Source organism: Arachis stenosperma, chromosome 3 (assembly GCF_014773155.1).
Source record: "Arachis stenosperma cultivar V10309 chromosome 3, arast.V10309.gnm1.PFL2, whole genome shotgun sequence".
In the NCBI taxonomy this organism is placed as follows: domain Eukaryota; kingdom Viridiplantae; phylum Streptophyta; class Magnoliopsida; order Fabales; family Fabaceae; genus Arachis; species Arachis stenosperma.
The window spans coordinates 1,777,317-1,798,628 of NC_080379.1; the positions used below are offsets into that span (position 1 = coordinate 1,777,317).

Consider the following 21,312-nt stretch of genomic DNA (forward strand, 5'->3'; position numbering starts at 1 on the left):
AATGTTAATCTCACCCGTTGAGGCATGGCTCACCTACTTGCTCGCGCAATTTTATTGGTTCCCACGAGGGAAAGCGGATAATCCGCTGTGGTGCGCTCGCAAAATTCAAACAATCAAAATGAGAAAAGGTTTGGATTTTATATTAGAAAAAGTCTGAGAGTGAATTATAATATAGGAAAATTTGTAAGTGTGTCGTTATACCGATATTTGAGTGATTTTTAACCATTGATTTTAATTATAAAAAAATATATATAATATATATAATTAAGATTAATAATTAAAAATTACTGATATACTAATATAACGGTATATTTAAAAATCTTTTTCAGCCAATTTTTTATTTTTTATTTTAAAATTTAAAAAATTATTTATTTCTTTTATAAAAAATATACTTTAGTTAATTGGTTCTCCTAATTAATTTTCTAACAGAATTTGAGATTCATGTCATTATTTTTTTAGGTAGCATTTGTTTTGAGGTATTGAGACAGAGATTGAGAGACTGAGACTCAATATTATATTTGTTGGTTTAGAAATTAGTATTAAATTTTCTATTTCTGATCCAAATATTTCAATATTTCAGTACCTTCAAAGAATAAAGACAAATGAGGCTAAAATTTTTAGAGATGGAGACTGAAACTTCAATAACATTTTATACCTAAAATACTTTCATTTCAATTAATTAATTCCAATTTTATCCTTTGTATAAATTAAATTAAAATTTCATTTTTGTTTCAATTTCTATCTCTCATTTTACATCAAACAGAATACTAAAATTTATTTGAATCTCTATCTCTTAATCTTTGTCTCTTAGTCTCAATCTCTATTTCTCAAGCAAACGCTACCTTATATAATATCGTTTGCGATGACAATTAATAAGTCTCACAGATAAAATATTTTACACGATATCATTGTTTTACTTTTTGACCAATTAAAAAATATATATAACTCTATTTATAACTATATATGTTATCTTCTATAAAGTATACATATTTGACAATATTCATATATCGGATATATTTCAAATTATTATAATATTTATACGATTACTTGTTTATTTCAATTAATTAAGATACATTTAAATACTATTATGTACTAGTTTGTTTAACGGGTACTCTATTATATAGATTGAGTGATACAGAAAGAAAAAATAAATTCTTTTTATAGTTTTTTTTATTATTTTATTGTTATTTAAAGTGTGGATCCTATCTTTTTCAATTTCTCTTTTATCCTATAAAAAAAATATCTGTAAATTTACATCTTTATTATATAATTCACCCTTTAATTTTTATCAATATACTTAAGTTTATAAATAATATGTATTGTTAATTAATTATTAATATTAAATTTAATGAAATTTAATATATACATAAATGTCTATCGTGTATCGTACGTTATTTTTTTTTTTGCTGGCAAAAAAAAAATACTTAATCATCCTATAGACCTATACCCATTCGCATATAATATATATATACACATATTATATACGAATTTGGATCTTTTAAATTTTAAATTTCACTTTAAAAACTAAAATGTGATTTTTCATCATTTATTTTATAGGTAGAACAAAAAAATATGAAAGAAAATTTATTTAAAAATAAGAGATCATATTTTACCTTCTAAAATAAAGTTTCAAAATTTAAATGATTCAAATTCACTATATATAGTCTAAATTGAGTAAATTCCCATAGTAGTCTAGTCCCTGAGATTCGCGTGAATACTCAATATAATTTTCAAGATCCCAATTTTTCCATTGTAGTCTTCTAGATAGAGCTCCGAGCACTCATAGTGGTCCCTGGACATATTTATGGTGATGAGTCATCACTGGAGCGCTTACGTGGTGACATTTTGCCAGGCTGGAGGGCTCCAACGATTAGCTGAGCTGGCTCATTTCGAATTTATACCCACGTTGGTCTCTTCCACTATATTTAACCCTAAATCCCCGAATTTTTATAAAATTTATCCCTTCTTCTTATTCATCGATCTCTTCTCATTCTGCTGTCTAGGACTCTTGTTCATGTCGATGATGCGTGATAGTAGCACTATATGTGGAAGCTTTGTTTATTCTCCATCTAGCTGGAACCGGACGAGAAAGTCAAGCAAGAGCATAATAGAGTAATCAAGTTGCAAGACATGAATATCACAAGAGTAACCAAGTTGCAAGACGAAATATCTTCTCACCTTCCAACATGCTGAAAATATGTATGGGACATTTACAATGTAATATGTATTTGTCTTCTCAGAGTAGTTCAGATCATCAATAGATGATATTATTGTTAACTACAATGACATGAATGACAACTTAGTAACAGTGTTATATATAAAGAAAATTGTTATTAACAAGGAGGAAAGGATATTACAATAGGTCTCGAGTCCTTAATAAAAAGAAAAAGCATAGCTCAACAATATTAGAAATATCCAAAAACAAATAAAACTAGTTGACAAAGGTTTTCTGGCCTAAAATCAGAATCTTGGAGTGCAATTGAGCATGTCATTTCAGAATGAGCATCTCTATTGAGTAACCTAACAATCCTATTAATTGTGAATCGTGAGTTGATCTATATAAATCAAGCGAGACTATTAGTTTCTGAAAATGAAACATCATCGAGAATAACCAAATAAAAACTCATAGCCATTTGTCAACAAAGTCTTGGTAAGTATATAAAGGAAATTTCTAAATATCTAACTAAAAAAGAAAAATGAACAAATAAAAGAAACATAAATAATAAGTTAAGAGGATCATCAAAAGCATAAACTTACGGATAAAATGTTGTCAATCTCATTTTGTACTCTCCAGTTTAGAGAATCAACTAACTACAACATGATAGAACAATTATGTTACGAAAAATTCAGTTTTTACAACAATTAAGAACATACTTGCTTAGCATTAAACAACATAACAACGGACTTAAGTATGTCTTACCTTTTTATGAGCCTTGGAAGCATTCCACTCCCTTGCTTTCAAAAATCATACTAAAATTTCGGTCATATATCCTTGATGAACATTCTGCATATCACCTAGAATTAAATTTTAAAAAGGGAACATTTAGGTACACTTTATGAAATTTGCATCCATCCAGAAAAAGAAGAAACTATTAATACAACTATGAATAAATAAATTCTTCAAGCAATTTAATGAATAATGTTAAAGATATACAGTGCTACATTGATGAAAACTTCAAAACTTGAAAATCAGATCTCAATTTATCCCCTTTCTATTAAATCAATACAAATTATAAATTCCACCAAAAAGCATGCAGGAGAATAGCAGCACTAATTAGTTAATAACATGAATGAAATATTCAAAATTACTTTAACCATCATGACTTCAAATGGCCACACTAGACACAATCCACCGAAAAAGAACTAATAGAAAATAATTTACACAGCCACACAGTACAAAGAGATAAAAAAACAGCACATGTTGAAAACAAGCAAAAATTATACCAGATAACAGAAAGGGACAGCTTATAATGAATAATTTGAAATGTTGAAATTAGATCAGAATGAGTATCTAGAAACAAAAGATAAAGAAAGATATAAAATGGGTTACTTGAAAGGTTCTCTGCAATGGCTCCCCAACTAAGCATAATTATAAAAAGAGAAAAGAAGCAATTTTTTAACATGAGTGTTCGGTAGTCGGTTGCCGGACAGGTTGGTTGGTGATTGGAGGGGGTGAGAACGCCTCGATTGCGGTCGTACTGGGTTCGGAGTTGCCGTGTTGACGATCCCCCGTTGTGAAGGAAAAAAGGGGGGTGCCACCTGCAAAGACACTCCGACACCCTAGTCAGATAGTGTGCAGGCGGGGAAAATGATGGGAGAAAAGGTGACGTACCTCGAGGGAAGAGCCAGTCTTCCCCTTATATACATGTCAGTAGTGGGCCCCTCATGGGGACAGGCCCATATCCTCAAGGACGCTGTCCTATAGCTACGTGTGAGCCGTACGGGACGCGTGTCCGGGTCGGTTGAAGGGCGCGTAACCGGGCCGAGTGGAGCTTGGGCCGGGTTGACCCGCGGGGATCCTGGGCCAGGCCGTAACAGTGCCCCCACGCGCCAGTGGTAGTCGTGGTAGCTATCAATGGCGTGTCGTCTCGCATCTCATTTGTTCTCGTCAGGTCGGCCGCTCGTGGGAAGAATATGCCCCCAACGCGCGTGTCCCTTGGTTGCATAAGCAACCGTTTCATCGCATCGTTCCTTGCGTCGAGCATTGAATGCTCATAATGGGGTGGAAAAACCCTGTTTGCAAAGACTATTCTGCCCCCAGGTTTTTCGCGCTTCCTGGGAGGCAGTTTTTAAACAGTCAGTTTTATGCTTCTGCACTTCTTCATACTTCCCATTTCTTCCTTTTTCTTGCTACAAAATTCCATAACGTTGTTGTGGTGCCTTCGAACCCCCCCCCCCCGTATCCTTCCGTGCTTGCAATTTCATCCTCCTTCCTCCAATTCAGGTAATTCTTGAATTCTTTTCTTTTATGCTTCTTTCTTGCATGCTTGTTGCTTGGTTTTTGTTGTTGTTGTGTAGCCTTTCGATGGTGGTTAGGTGTGTTAGGGGGGTATCATTCCAGGGTAGGTTTCCCCTGACCTTTTTACGTTTTAATTGTATTTAACCTTAGTCGGGGAGTAGCGGGGGTAGTGTCTGTATTCGGCCTGAGCAACCGATCTCTTAGACTGACTGGATGGTACCCCCATGTAGGTATGACCCGCACGACCTCCCGGGCTTCTCCTTCTCCCGCGGCGTACGATCCCTACGCTTGGGTCGTTTCCGATGTGAAGGACTCGCCTAACCAAATGGGTGAGGAGGAACTCACCGAGTTCCGACAAGCCGAGTACTTGTGCGGAGGGACCGATGAGGAAGCCAATTATGACGTCTTTGTCCCGGCTCCTCAGGAGCGACTATATGAGATCAACTTCAACCATCCCCGAGTTGCCGATTGGATTTGGTTCTACAAATCCATGTTTACTCAAGTTGGGGTTCGTATTCCGTTTTCCGCCTTCCAAATGGCGCTTTTAGGTCGGATTTCCGTGGCGCCGTCGCAGTTGCATCCGAACAGCTGGGCCTCAATCCGCTGTTTCGAGATGGTTTGTGAATACCTTGAGCTGCCGATATCTGTAGATGTTTTTCTTTTCTTCTTCAATCTTACAAACCCTTCGAAGGAGGGGAAACATAAAAAGGGGTTCATGTCTTTTCGATCTGCCCAAGGTCGGAGGATTTTTGGTTTGTTTGAGGACTCCTACCACGGATTTAAGGACAAATATTTCAAGGTCCACCCTGTCAAAGGTCATCATCCCTTTTGATTGTCGTTGGAGGGGGTACGGCTTATCCCGATCTATTGGAGCTTCGGGGCAGGGTCAAATGCCTTCGTCAAGGTAACCTATAAGGGCATGTCTGCGGTGGATAGGAAGATTGCCGATGTGTTGATGGCAGTCTTCGGGAGGAATCATGTGAATCCTCACCTCCTCATGGGTGATCGGGAGGCCGATCGTAATTATATTTGTGAGAAGCCTCTGCTTGTTTCGCCTCTTATCTTCTTGCTTTTGTTAACATTTTGTTACGACTAACCGACTTCACTTCCTTTCTTACAGTGGGGATGTCTGCCGAGATAACGAGTCTCCCTAACTTGTTCCAAACCTTCCTGTGTGCAAGTGATGACGAGGGAGGTAATGAGAAATCTGCTGCTGAGAAGTCTGCTGCTCCCCCGGAGGACAAGGCTGCTTCCGAGCAAGGGGCTGCGGTCGACCAGACCGGCACCTCGGCTCAAGGTGCCCCGATCGAAGGCGACAAGGCGGTTCATGCTTCCCCCTTCCGCGAGGTGATCGGCACTGGGGGTTCGACGTCTAACCCCGATGCCGATGACGAGGTGGAGGAGGTCCCCAGCCTCAAGAGGAAGAGGAAGATGTCGTCCAGTCCTGAGGGGGTTCTTACTGTCATGGAGAGGAATTTTGATGCCGGGAATTTCATAGATTCCCAGCTGATCCCCGGTACCGAAGAGTATTTCCATGAGTCATCTCTTGCCGGGCAGGCGAGGTGGATGTACTGCACCCTTTTACGCGGCGCAGTGATAGCTCGGAAAGCCGAGTTCGAACTGTCTGGGATGGAGTCCCTCCGTAGGAGGTTGGAATCTGCTGGGAAGGCTAATAATGAGTTTAAAAGTGAAGTTGAGACTCTCCGGGAGCAGCTGACCCAATCTAAAGAGAAACTTGATGCCGCCGAGAAGAAAGCTATTGCTGCCGAAAAGAAGGCCACTACTGTTGAGAAGAAATTGGAAGAGTCAGACGCCACGGTTTCACGTCTTGTTGAACGCGAAATGGCTTTAGAGAGTCAGGTCGGCGCGGCACAGAAACGGGTGGCCGAAATCGAGAAGGAGAAGCAAATCGCGGAGGCCGAACTGGCAACGTGGAAAGCAAAGTATAAAGACGTCGTCAAGCAAGGGAAGGGTGCGATTTTGGAGACCGAGGAGGCCCTCAAAGCTCAGGTTAAAATTGTTGCCCCTGAGTTCGACACGTCGGCGATCGGCGTTTACAAGGTCATTATAGACGGCAAGGTTGTTGACGTCCCCAAGAAATGAATCCCCTGTGTAAAACATTTTTGTTTAGCCGTTTTATTTTGGCTTTTGTGAACAATTTGACTTTTTAGTCGTTTGCTCGCTTTAATGTAGTTAACTTTTTCTTATTCGTCTGGTTGTGTTATCGTTTCTATTAACCGTTATTGGTTTATAGCCGTCGCTTATATTAACGAGTCGTGGCCTTTTTGCGTAGTCGTTGGTTATCGCGGTAGTTGACGGGCTCCCGGGGTGATCAGTCCCGGGGCCGCGCATCGTTGTCGGGTTGTGATAGGACGGGTTGCCTGGGAAAAAGGAAAGGGAACAAGACACGAGAGAAAATTTGCACAAGTATATCTTATTCGGTAATTTGCATAAAGGACCCATAGGTCATAATGGAAAGTTCAAATCCGCAATTTAACCACTTAGCTCAGTTGGTCGGCGTGTCGCCCCGTGTATTAGGAGTAGAACCTTCTCAAGTTGTTTGCGTTCCATGTTCTTGGGACTTCCTTACCATTAAGCCTTTCTAACTTGAACGCGCCTCTACCCATCTTTTCTTTGATTCTATAGGGGCCTTCCCAGTTTGCCGCCAGCTTGCCTGCTCCAGGGGTCGGTGGGCCGATGTCGTTTCGCCTCAGGACGAGATCGTTCGGCTCGAATTTCCTTTTGAGCACTTTGGTGTTGTAGCGTAGGGCCATTCTTTGCTTTAGCGCCGTCTCTGTCAAATGGGCCATCTCTATGGCCTCGTCTATCAGGACCTTTTCCACGGCTTCCTCCACTCCTTTCAAAAGTAGCCGGGGGCTCGGTTCCCCGATCTCTACGGGTATTACCGCATCTAACCCATATGTTAGTCGGAAAGGAGTCTCCTTAGTGGAGGATTGTTCGGTTGTTCGGTAAGACCAGAGTACCGAGGCTAGTTCGTCGGCCCAAGCACCCTTTTTATTATCCAATCGCTTCTTCAGCCCTAAGAGGATAATCTTGTTCGCGGACTCTACCTGTCCGTTTGTCTGGGGGTGTTCTACCGAGGAGAACCTCTGTCTTATACCCAGGCCGTTGAGGAATTCCGTGACTTCTTGTCGGTAAATTGCATGCCGTTGTCCCAGATGACGACTTCTGGGATCCCGAATCGCGTTATCACCTGCCTCCACATGAATTTCTTGCAATTGGATGAGGATATGCTAGCTAGTGGTTCAGCTTCTATCCATTTGGTGTAGTAATCAATGGCGACTATGAGGTACTTGACTTGCCCAGGACCGACTGGGAAGGGTCCCAAGAGGTCGACTCCCCATTGAGAGAATGGCCGGGAGGACGTTAACAGGCTTAACTCGGAGGCCGGTGCCCTGTGGAAATTGGCGTTCTCCTGACACTTCACGCATTTTTTGACGAACTCTTTGGAGTCTGCCATCATTGACGGCCAATAGTATCCGGCTCGAATTAATTTTCTTACTAGGGCCTTGCCTCCTATGTGGTGTCCGCAGCAGCCTTCATGGACTTCCCTGAGGACGTAGTTCGTTTGGTCGGGGTGCAAGCACTTCAATAAGGGCTGGTTGAGCCCTTTCTTGAATAGCTGTCCTTGGATGACGGCGTATTTGGCTACTTCCCTTCTCAGTTTCGCCGCGTCCTTTTCGTCGTCAGGGAGTTTGCCATTCTCTAGGAAGCTAGTGATGGGGTCTAGCCATGAAGAGCCCAGCCTTGTCACGTGCAAGGTGACCGCTGGCTCTCTCGTCATACCTTGGATGAGAGACCGGTTGCCTTCTCCCGGTTTAGTGCTGGCCAACTTTGATAGGAGGTCTGCCCGTGTGTTCCTTTCTCTAGGCACGTGGTGGACCGTGACCTCCTCAAATTTTTGGCTTAAGTTTTTGACTTTTTCCAAGTACTTTTGTAATAACGAGTCTTTGGCTTGGTAGCTCCCGTTTACCTGGGAGGTGACGACCTGAGAATCGCTGCATATTTCCAGCCTTGTTGCTCCGACTTCCGCTGCTAGGGTCAAGCCCCCTATAAGGGCTTCGTATTCTGCCTGGTTGTTCGAAATGGGAAATTCGAACCTGATCGACTGCTCGTATACGACTCCAACCGGGCTTTCCAAGATGATCCCGACACCTCCAAATGTCTGGTTGGAAGCTCCGTCCACGTGGAGCTTCCACCGTATACTCGTTTCTTCGGTTGGGTCCCTAGTTACTTCTACCAGAAAATCTGCCATCGCCTGCGCCTTGATGGCTTGCCGGGGTTCGTATCGTATGTCGTATTGGGAGAGTTCGATGGACCAAGTCATCATTCTCCCCGCCAAGTCGGGTTTTTGAAGTACTTGCCGGATTCCTTGGTCCGTTCTTACGACAACCTGGTGACTTTGGAAGTATTGCTTTAACCTCCGTGAGGAGGTCAAGAGTGCTAGAGCTAGCTTTTCCAGTTTGCTGTACCTTAATTCTGCCCCTTGCAGGGCTCTGCTTATGAAATAGACCGGCTGTTGAGCCCTCCCTTCTTCCCGCACCAGAACTGCGGCCAGGGCTTCTCCTATTATGGCGAGGTATAGGTATAGCGGTTCCCCATCCTTTGGCTTCCGGAGCACAGGTGGTGCCGCCAGGATTTCCTTGAAGTGCTGAAAGGTTTCCTCACATGCGGGTGTCCACTCGAACGCCATCCCTTTCTTCATGAGGTTAAAGAATGGCAGGGCCTTTGTTGCCGATGCTCCGAGAAACCGGGATAATGAGGTCAGCCGCCCCGCCAACCTTTGGACGTCCTTGATACAACCTGGGCTCTTCATCTGGAGTATCGCTTGGCACTTCTCCGGGTTGGCTTCTACCCCCCTCTGAGTTATCATAAATCCTAGGAACTTGCCAGCTTCCATGGCGAAGGCACATTTGAGGGGGTTCAGCCTCATGCCGTGTTGCCGGAGAGACGCGAATACATTTTCCAGATCCTTTAGGAGGTCGTCGGGTCGCGTTGTTTTCGCGAGGATGTCGTCGACGTAGACTTCCACTGTCTTGCCTATAAGATCGTGGAATATCTTGTTCATCAGCCTTTGGTATGTTGCCCCTACGTTTTTCAGGCCGAACGGCATTACCTTGTAGCAGAAGGTTCCCCCCGGTGTTATGAACGCCGTCTTGTCTTCATCTGGACGGTGCATCGGTATCTGGTTATAACCGGAGTAGGCGTCCATGAAGCTCAGGTAACGGTAGCCCACCGCAGCGTCGACGAGTGCGTCTATGTTATGGAGGGGAAAACAATCCTTAGGGCATGCCTTGTTAAGGTCAGAGTAGTCTACACACATTCTCCACTTGCCGTTGTGCTTTTTCACTAGAACAACATTCGAGAGCCACGTCGAGTAGTCTATTTCTCGTATGAAACCTGCTTCTAGGAGGCTGGCCGTCTGCCTGGCCACTTCTTCCGCCCTCTCTGTCGACATCTTTCTTCTGCGTTGCGCTACCGGGCGCGCTTCCGACCTGACGGCCAGATGGTGTGACATGATTTTTGGGTCTATGCCCGGCATGTCGGCAGGTGTCCAGGCAAACAAATTCCTATTGGCCTTTATCATTTCGATCAAGGGCTCCTTTAACTCATGTGGGAGGTTCTTGTTGATGAACGTGAATTTCTCCTCCGTGTCGCCGATTATGAATTTTTCCAGGTCCCCTTCTGGTTCCGGTCTAGGTTTGTCGTCTATTCTGGCGTCCAGGTCAGCTAGGAACACACCGGACGCCTCTTTTGATTTCTTTCTTAGGGAGAGGCTGGCGTTGTCGCAGGCGACCGCCGTCTCGATATCCCCTCTTATGGACCCTATAGATCCATCATTTGTAACGAACTTCATGACTAGCAGCTTCGTGTTGATTATCACTTCAACATCGTTTATCGTCTTCCTTCCCAAGATGATGTTATAGGCGGTGGAATCTCGGAGGATCACGAACTCGGCCATCGTCGACCTTCGACCTTGAGTTTGTCCTACCGAGATCGGTAGGGATATTACTCCGTCAGGTTTAATGAAGTGGTCGCCCAATCCAATGACCCCGTGTTGGTGGGTCGTCAGATCGGCATCCCTTAGCCCCAGTGCGTCAAATACGTTGCGGAACATGATGTTTGAATCAGCCCCTGTGTCGACAAGGATGCGTTTGACGAGGCCGGTTCTCACTCTGGCCGTAATGACCATGGGAGGGTTTTCCGGGACGTCATCGAACCATTTGTCTTCCGGGCCGAAAGAAATGGATGGAGGGTTCTTAGAGTTTCGCACCAACGAGGAGGAGACCGCCAAGACCTTAGCATCTTTCTTGTGCGCCGATCGGGATTTTGGCGCGGTGTTTTTGGCTGTTACCACGTTTACCACGGTGAGGCCGTGGTCTCTATCTTCTGGCTCTTGTCGCCGCTTTGCCAAACGGGTTTTGGCTTCTTCGTCATGGTCGCGATAGCGTCTCCTCGGCTCTCTGATAAGATGAGAGAATGCTGCTAGCTTGCCTTCCCTTATCGCTTGTTCTAGTGCATCCTTCAAGTCAAAGCAGTCCTGCGTTTGGTGACCGTAACCCTTGTGGTAGTCGCAGTAGAAGTTCTTGTTCCCTCCCGTACGGTCCTTGAGTGGTCGGGGCTTCGGCAGGATCCCCTTCTCGGCTATTTGTTGATAAACTTCCATGATGGGAAGAGTGAGCGGGGTGTAGTTGGCAAATTTTTCGACCCGGGGGAACGACCTGGGAGCCTTGCTTGGCACCTCTTCCCTGGTTTGTTCCTTCAGTCTTTCTCCGTTACCGGGTTGCCGTAATTGGCTGTAGCCGGACTGCCGTTTATTGGCAGCCACGACTCGGCTGACTTCTTCGTCGTTTATATACTCTTTGGCTACCGTCTGGATCTCGTGCATCGTCCAAACTGGTTTCGTGGTAAGGTGTTTTCGAAAGTTTTCGTTGAGGAGGCCGTTCGTCAGACAAAGGCTGGCCACCGAATCGGTTAGGCCGTCGATTTCCAAGCACTCGTCGTTGAACCGATCCAGGTATTTTCTGGTCGACTCTCCCTGTCTCTGGGTTACCCCCAGAAGGTTGATCGGGTGCTTTGCCTTTGCTATTCGTGTTGTAAATTGGGCCAGGAATGCACGACTGATGTCCGAGAACCCGTGGATGGATCCCTGCGGTAGGCCGTTGAACCATCTGATCGCGGGTCCCGCTAGGGTTACCGGGAAAGCTCGGCACCTCACCTCGTCCCCTACTCCCTCTAGATTCATCCTCGCTTCGAAGGCCGTGAGGTGTTCTAGGGGGTCCTGAGTTCCATCATACCTCATGTCCGTTGGTTTGTCGAAATGCTTCGGCAACCAGACTTCTAGAATGGATCGGTGGAATGGGGTGGCGCCCATTATCACGGGTTGTCGTGTTTTCCCGGACCTCCCTTCCTCGTCTTCGCGATATCGTGCCGTGCGGCGGGCTTCCCTACCTCGGGAGTAGATGATCGTGTCATGTCATCTTCTTGGGATCGGGGACTCTTCACGCGTGCTTTCCGCTTCCGTTCGGGATGCGGAGGCGCGTCGTAGACGGCTTCGGTGGGAGTCCCTCTCTTGGCTTTCAGATGATGGGGTGTAACTGGGATCGGTGGTTCGCCCGTCGCGCTCCTGGTCGGCCAGTTGTCGTTCCAGGTTCTGGACCCTGTGGCGTAGCTCTTGCATTATTATGGCGCTGTCGCCGCCCGTTCCTCCAAAGAGTCGTGCCCTTGTGTGTTGTTCAGTGTGTTGTCGGGGGGACCTTCGTCGTCCTCTAAGTGAGGCGACAGAGGCCGCCCCTTCCGCTCCGGCTCCTCGGCCTTGGTCTCCGGGACCCGGCACAACATCCATTAAGGCAGTCCCCACAGACGGCGCCAATGTTCGGTAGTCGGTTGCCGGACAGGTCGGTTGGTGATTGGAGGGGGTGAGAACGCCTCGATTGCGGTCGTACTGGGTTCGGAGTTGCCGTGTTGACGATCCCCCGTTGTGAAGGGAAAAAGGGGGGTGCCACCTGCAAAGACACTCCGACGCCCTAGTCAGATAATGTGCAGGCGGGGAAAATGATAGGAGAAAAGGTGACGTACCTCGGGGGAAGAGCCAGTCTTCCCCTTATATACATGTCAGTAGTGGGCCCCTCATGGGGACAGGCCCATATCCTCAAGGACGCTGTCCTATAGCTACGTGTGAGCCGTACAGGACGCGTGTCCGGGTCGGTTGAAGGGCGCGTAACCGGGCCGGGTGGAGCTTGGGCCGGGTTGACCCGCGGAGATCCTGGGCCAGGCCGTAACAATGAGCATAAGAAAAAAGGAAAAAAAGTGAGAGACCCGGATGAGAAAAAAGAGCAAGGTTTAAGAGAGAGATAAAAAAGGTAAGACCTTGATCCATGAGAGATTTGAGGTTGTTGAGGACATCCTGAAAAACATCCTCCATCCTGGCAAAACGAGTAAACCTCAACCACGCTAACAACTTGCATATCATGAAGAACCAACAATGTATTGAAAATTCAAGGTAAAAAAAAAGAAGGTTATATTGAGTCTGATCACAATGTCGGAACCTCGCGCTTCTGGTAGAAGAGGGGAACAACAAAAGAGTCTTTAGTCGGATTACTTCTTTTCTCCAACTTTTTTAACCTAGCAAATAGAACTTTACAGTAACGCCATTGATGAAGAGACGAAGATGAAGTGAGAGGGTAGAAGAAGAAGATATGAGTGAAGCAGCGTCGTTATTTGCACTCAAGAGCGCCAAACCAAAATGACGACGTTTTGGAGTCTTCCAGCGTGGCAAAATATCGCCACGTAAGTGCTCCAGTGATGACTCATCACCAGAAATATGCCCAGAAACCACTATGAGTGCTCAGAGCTCTATCTGGAGGACTATAATGAAAAAATTGAAATCTTGAGGAGTATATTAAATGCGAATCTTAGGGACTACTATATAGATTTACTCAGTTCAAATCATAGCAATTTAGAAAGATAAGTCTCGTACTAGAAAAGCTTTTATTTGTGCCTCGTTACCAAAATTAGATAATCATGCCTTGTTCACTCACAAATGGAAACCATCACATGGAGGGAGGAAAAGTTGCAAATTCATGTAGATTCGAGCTTTATCATAATATGTAAATTTGGAACCAGAAAATTAGAGTTTCTTGTTTGAAACTAATTACTTTTTAAATGACATTATGCAAAAGAGATGGGTGATATAATATATACTATTGAGATGGGTGATATAATATATACTATTATATTAATAGACGTTAACATAATTTTATTTATTAAATATAATGTAAAAATAGTAAATATATTATTAATCAAAATATTAAACACTTGATAACTTGATTAGGAAGTATTGAATTAAAACTTTTTTTTAATTGTCCACGATATTTCTATTCTCATCTTCCAAACACAATGCGAGATTCGAATCATTGGCACTTGTTTAAATAAATGAGTGAATTGATTATTTAACCAATTCTAATTGATAATTGAATTCAAATTTTAAAAATAGTATAATCATTTTTTATGAATTGTTTATTGATAATAAATTTTGATATTTTTTTGGCAGAAAATTTTCGTTTATCACTTTTCCATCTAACATAGAATTTTAGTTTGGGCTTCTAGTAATTCATCCAGATTACTTAAGTTAAGGCCTATTGAAAACATGAATGGGCTTCTGTGATGATGATCGGACTGTGAAACATTTGACCCCATTAAAAAAAAGGAGATATTTGAAAAGTCAACTCTAACCTAGATTTTGTCAAAGAGAAGTTCTTCAATATTCCATTACCTACTGTCTACTGAACCCAAAAATAAAAAAATTACATCACCTAAAAACGGGGGAGAAAGTAAAAACTCGTAAAAAATTAGTTAGTAACAATAATCAATTAATCATGTACAGTCACCAAAAATCAATTAATCATGTACAAAGTGTGCAATGTTGAGGAGGAAAAAAATTCACATGCGACCTTATAATAATGATATAAATTTATTTTTAATACAAAAAATTAAATATATATTTAATTACGTATCATCATATTAAGTAAAATAATTATTTTAATTAATCATGTCGAATATTTTATCTTATCAAAATTAAGCTCTAAAAATATTACGTTAATCATAATATGCAATTTAATATACTGTCTACTAAATGTTCTTATTCATATATTTGTTTTGTTAATTAAAATAATCTAAACACACAATTAATTAATTAATAACAATCCTATATTTATACGAATGTCAGTAGTGTTTGATATAAGAATACCATTATTGAATACTCTCTCGTGTTATTATAAAATGTATTTCTTTGTTACTTTATGTTTATATGTTAACAATTTATTAAATCAAATATAAAAATTTAACCGTCAAAATAGTTCAAAATACCGTATTCTTATCATGGCTAAAATTAAGTTTTTAATCTTTATAAAATACTTAAGTTTTTTTAATTTGATCATTAACAAATTTTCTACCATTTGTTTGCTTCATTGAGAGTTGAGGTGATAAATTAGATGAGTTTAATTTCAATGCACTGATGGTATAAAATATTTTTATCCTAGAATTATATACATTTTTTTTAGACAACTATTTACACAGATAATATAAAAAATAATCATTTTTATTGATGTGGTGTTATATGATTAAATATATGTATAAAACTATTAGATGTCGATAATACATTTTATTATATTACTATTCAAAGTATTAAAGTCAATCTTTAATGAAATAAACTAATAAATATAAATAAAACATAATTTTAAAAAAATTTTCTGAAATATAACGAGAAAAATATATAAAATTTATGGTGTATCCAATACGAATAAAATTATTTTCCAAAGTTTTATACCAAAATGCTAATAAATTATAATTCAAATGACATAATTTTTCTATCTTCACCTAAAAGTCTCGAATTCGAATATCAAGTTCCATTTCGAAATCCAGTACATCCTTAACCAAATCTTCATATGCCAATTTTGCCGCAACCTCCCATAACTCCACCTAGTCCTAGTCCTCGTTCTGATTTTCTACCTTATCATACTCATTTGATGGGTTACTAAGTTACTTTCTTAATGTCTACATGAACCTTCCATGATCACACCTTAGTGACTGTTGTTGCAACTTGCAAATTATTTTAATTCCACATTAGGGGGTAGATTTTCTACAAGCTGGCAAAGTGTACTAATAAATATAATGTTGTATAATTCTGAATTTTTCTATGAGATGCATATATATTTTGCAACGTTGCTATCCATAACTCGTCTTGATGTTTGGGTCTTTTGCTCTATTTTTCCAAAGTACTCTATTTTTTCAAATGTTCTAATAAACTTTGTTGACAAGAATAATTTTTTGCGAAAACATTTTAAGATCTTTCCATTTATTTTCTTGATTATATTTGGATTTTTAACAAAACTTTGATGATTCTTTAGAAAAAAAATAATTGAAAGGAAAAAGACAATAATAAGAACTTCGTGATTCAAAAATTTCATTACTATTGAATTAAAACTATAATATTTTAAGTCATATTTTATCTCATTCCTCACTTATATAAAGAAAGGCCTGCTTGTCACAATTGGCACTTACATCATAAGGCAGGCCTGTTTTTAGTGCTTAATTTATATCATTGTTCCTAATGTTTTTTAAATAAAATAATTTTATTTATCATTATATTTAAACTAATAAGTTTTGTTACTATTATACCATTTTTTATATCATTATTCTCTCAAGAGTAAATTAGGTTGATAAAAAGAACTCCAAAAAATGCTAACTCACAGCCAAAAAAAGATATTAATTAAATATATATTCTAAAAAAATCTTTTAAAATTATATTTTGATACAAAATTCTGCGATCGTTATTAAAAAAAATAAAAATTTTCATCTTTAAAAATTGTTAATTTTATGTTAAGTGATTTTTTTAAAAAAAGATTTTAATTATAAATGATCATGTTTTTTTAAAAAATCGAAAGATCAAATTATGTTTCGAATTTCTATTGTATATTTTTTAAATATTTATTCAAATATTTTCACAAATGTTCGAATCAAATGGATAAATCGTTTACTAAATATAAAAGTTTTTTTACTAAAAAAATATAATATTTATTGATTATTTTTATTGCATTTTCAAATTTTTAAAAAATTATTTTATCATTAGCGACTAAATTTTTCACATACCAAATACGTAGCTATTTTTTTTCTAAATCTTTACTCCCTTTTCAATTTGGCTCCGCTAGGTAGACAACGGAAAATCTGAACAACGTGAATAATGGGCAAGAAATTTGGCCCACAAAAAAATACTCCACCTAAATTATCCAACCAAAAAATCTCATTCAGTAATTCAAAAATTTAATCATCCTCATACTTAGTAAATTGAATATCCAACATATTTTAATTGTATCTAACTAAACCCATTCTAATCAAATAACCATCCACATAAGAATTAAAATAACCATGTACATACCTACTAAATGACCATCCGGCTAAAAATTAAAATAATCACCCACATACCCACTAAAATAACCCAAAAACGCAACGTACCAGATAATAAACGACGACCTCATGCTAGACGAAAATCCCAGGCTGAACTTGGCGTCGTTCTTGACGACGTGGATGGATCTAGAGTGTGACAAGTTCATGATGGCCACCATTAAGAAGAACCACGTTGACATGGATAAAGGGGTGAGAGAGTGCAAAAGCAGCGCCATTAGCAGAGTTGGAAGAGAACCTGGTGTGTTAGTGAGGGGCGACGATGTCAAGAGTTTTCAGCAACGACGACCGTTGCGGGAGAGATCGACGGTGAAGGGGTGCAAAACGGCGCCACTAACAAGGTTGAAGGAGAACCTGATGCGGCAGTGAGGGGGTGGCGGTGTCAAGAGATTTGCGACGACGACGATAACGGTTGTGGGAGAGATCAATGCCGTTGAGGGGAGGCGGTGTGATGCAAAACGTACCGTATATAAATGTGTAAACGTACATGGTGGTTTAAGTGCTAATTCTAATTTTTTCAAATTTTAAAATCCGATAGTAATTATTTAAGTAATTAAGAATTTGAATTTGAATTTAAAATTTACATTCCTTTTGGTAGCGTTTTTTTGCGAGACAAAGACCAAGAAAGAGAGACCAAGAGACAGAGACAGAGACAGAAATAAGTATCAGTATTGTGTTTGGTATGGAAGTGTACAAGACTGATTTATGTCTCAGTATCCTATTTGGTTTGAAAAAAAAAAGTAGAGACTAAATATTTAAAATTACCAAAATGCCCTTAATTTTAATTAACAACCATAACCCCCAAATCTAATTTCATTTTCCTCAGCATGCAACCCTGACCCCCTTTCTCCTCTCCTCTACCCTTTCTCCTCTCCTTTCCCGTAAAGGAATCATGTAGTCTGACCCGCCGCCGGTCACCTTCAATGGTTCGAACGACGACGACGCCTCTCCAAATCTCCATCGGTTCATCTTCGTGGCGCCAGTTGCTCCCTTAGATTTGTGACATTGCTGCCGTTTGCACGCCCGTGAGTTTGCGTCGCCACCATCTCGAAGCTGTACCTCTAGTCTCCGTTGTTTCTCTATCAATGAATCTGATATCTTCTGTCAATTTACCTTATTTGCTTGTTAATTTTGTAAAGTTCAAAGATGATAATTTCGAATGGCATTTTTTATTCTCTCATTTTTTTATTTGTGAACATTTTTTTATTTGGCCTAATATGGATGAGAATGTGTAAATTCCTCACTATCTAATTTGAGATTTGCCCTGATTTGCTTAAAATTGCTGATTTATGCTTCATAAATTGTTGAAGATTTCTGAAATTATTATATCTGAGTTCTTATTTGCCCTCATTTGCTTTATATTTCTGATTTATGTGTCATCTTTTTTTTTAAGATTTGGGAATTTGTGATTGCTGAGTGTTGATTCCATGGTTTGCGTATTATATAAATTTTTTTTACCTTATTTATGCTTGTTAATTGCTGATTTGTGAATTTGTGATTGTTATATTTATAAATTTATTTATGATGATTACCGTATAGAAAAACAAAGAAGATAATTGGAGAACTATTTATCAGGATTTGGATCCTCTAAAGTTTGAATTTTACTTTAGAGAGTAAAGTGTGATCTTCTACCCTTGAATAGTTTCTCTTTCATGTTTATTGTTGGTCCCACCTATGAAATAAATGGTGAGAGATCACACTCTAAAGCGAAATTCAAACTTTAGAGGATCCAAATCCTATTTATCATAATTATGTTCCTATTATCACTCTTTTTTCTTATCAAAATTAGTACACATTGATGTGTTATCTTTAATTGGGAATGTATTTTTACTACTGTCTAACATACTTTGAGTGTGAAAATTTATTGAAAAAGCTAGAAGCACCAACATTTAATTTTTAAAATGACAAAGACATCTCTTCTTTGGAAAGAGAATGATCCTCTCCTGGCCATTGAATTGTAGTATCCGTCGCCCCTTGACTTGAGAAGAAGTCTCCCTCCCCTCCTCTACTTCTTTTTGTACATCATCCGAAACTGAAATCCAATATTTCCTTGAATCAAAAAGAAATGTAACAAGATGCAAACATATAGAAAATACATCAAACATTGTAACAAGATGCAAACATCGACAATACATCAAAACTAAACTGCCTTACCACTAAATCACTAATGTCAACATTGTATACCAAATCACCACATACCTTAATTGGTGTAGTTTCATCTTCAAACATATAGAAAATATCTTGAATTGAAAAATTTGTTTTGATTAGCTTCATTAAATAATTTTATTCGGACTAGTTGATTCATTCTTGTGTTGTGTTACTATTTCTTGATAGCTGTTTTGATTTTTGCTTACTGTTAAATGTATAGCAGCCTGGTTAACAATGGCTTCCACAAGTAGAAGATCTACAAGTGGTTCGTACGGCAGTGGTAATGTAACGGGGGAACGTTTTTGTGAGTGTGGTTTAAGAGTTCCGTTACAAGTCTTAAATAGCATTGCCAACCCGGGTAGAAAGTATTACGCCTGTCCTATAAGACAATGTGGATGGTTTAGATGGGCAGGTCCAAGTATCCAACATTCTGACATTGGAGATTATAGCTCTTGTCAACTGAATTCTAATTTGAAGACGATCGAACGAGTTAAAAATCTTCATACTGATATTGTGTATCTAAAATTGTTAGCGTTCCTTCAACTTGTTGTTTCTACAGTCTGTGTTGTCTTGGTCATAGTATTGTTGTTTAAGTTGTAATTTGACCTTTGAAATCAAATAGACAAATGACAAATTATAATAACTAGTTTGAGAACATGTTTCAGTATATTTTATTATTAAATATAAAATGAGCACATGTTTCGGTATGTGTATAAACTCATTTTTATTTACATTTGCATGTAACATTTTATTATTGAAGACCCAGTTCCACTTCTAAAATGTAGGGCTAGAGCTGAATCTGATATTTTCAACATTTATTCTTCTCTTTCTCACTCTAGTCTTTTTTACTTCACCACTGCTCTCACCATATTCTTTTAAAATAAAAAATAAAAAATATTGTGGTACTATCATTCATATACCCCTAAGAAACCAGCATCACATTTTTTTTCATGCTCTTCTTCTATCTGATCACATTCTTCTTCATGTTTGCACATCATTCATATACCCTATACTGTAACGTCCTCTGTCATTACAAAAGATAGATAATTCTTCCACTTGGTAAATGACTATTCTTTTTTATTATCCAAAGTTTAGAATGGGACAGTTGATGACAAAGAATTGTCAGAAATATCATTAACATGATCATGACTATAAGTATTGTACTTAGCCAACAATTCCTGGTCAAGTGACCAAAATAAAGACCATACCACAATACCAAAAAGATTGTACGAAGAACCTACACCTATTTAATACATACCAAAATAAAAGGCATTACCAAAATATCTATCCAAATGTATACCAAATATAAGTTTGTACGTTAAACTATCTTGAATATAACCATCTCACAAAATACTAAAACCCTATAGTGAAAAACTTAATACCCTAAGCCAAATCCACATAACAAGTGTCGGTCACTTCTCAACTTGATATAATGGAACGCATAAGGCCAATCATCTGTGAATCTAACAAACCCCAAAAGTGTGCATACACAATAAGACTCTTGGCAAACTTCAAAATTGTCCTCACCACTTCGTCATCATTGAACCCAAGCTGTGTGAGCTTCTCACCAACCTTAACTTATCATTCACACCAACAATGGCATCAGCAAGTAGTTGGGCATTCTTCCTTTGGTTAGCCAAAGATTGTTTGATATGGTCAGCCATCCTCTCCAAAACGTCAGCTTGCTTTCTCTTCCTCCCATATCGCTTTGTGCTTTCTCCACTCGCACCAGCTTCAGAATGTGAGGCTTATCCTTGCACTACTGGCCCTCTGTCGTTGTCTGGGTGTGGAGACATCTCAGAGTCATTAAATCCAATTGTAGTGTCTTCTGTCTCTTCGTTATCCTGTTCTTTCGCATCAAAGTCACTAACTGCTGCTGCTCCTGTGGCTTTATCCCTGCCAAATATACCCTCCAGCCGATGAAACATAGGAAAGGGCTTGCCAGGACTGTCGAACTTGGTTGGATGTGTCTGTAAAAATATAAACCCGATTTAACAAACATGTCTAAAAAAACACACATTAACTCTGACCAAAACAAACACACATACAAATTATAGTATTAACTCTTCACCAATTATTACACATTGTTTTTACGTGTCACTTGTTTTAATCAATGCAATTTGTAGAGGAAAACATGCAAAGGGAAATACAGAACAAAAGAAAGGTCAAATTCAACATGAACAAAAGAGGTAAGCACAAATTTTATTTTACTCTAAATCCCA

General features: G+C 39.8%; 1 protein-coding gene across 1 annotated transcript; it reads left to right on the forward strand.

Moving 5' to 3' along the window:
* Window positions 1–19,324: 19,324 nt before the first annotated feature.
* Window positions 19,325–19,690, forward strand: LOC130969174 (uncharacterized). The gene has a single exon (XM_057894797.1). The coding sequence runs from the start codon at window positions 19,325–19,327 to the stop codon at window positions 19,688–19,690; it is 366 nt and encodes a 121-aa protein (XP_057750780.1).
* Window positions 19,691–21,312: the final 1,622 nt, after the last annotated feature.

Excerpts from the sequence above, each read along its gene's own strand:
- LOC130969174 (XM_057894797.1), top strand. The coding sequence starts at position 19,325 with ATGGCTTCCACAAGTAGAAGATCTACAAGTGGTTCGTACGGCAGTGGT.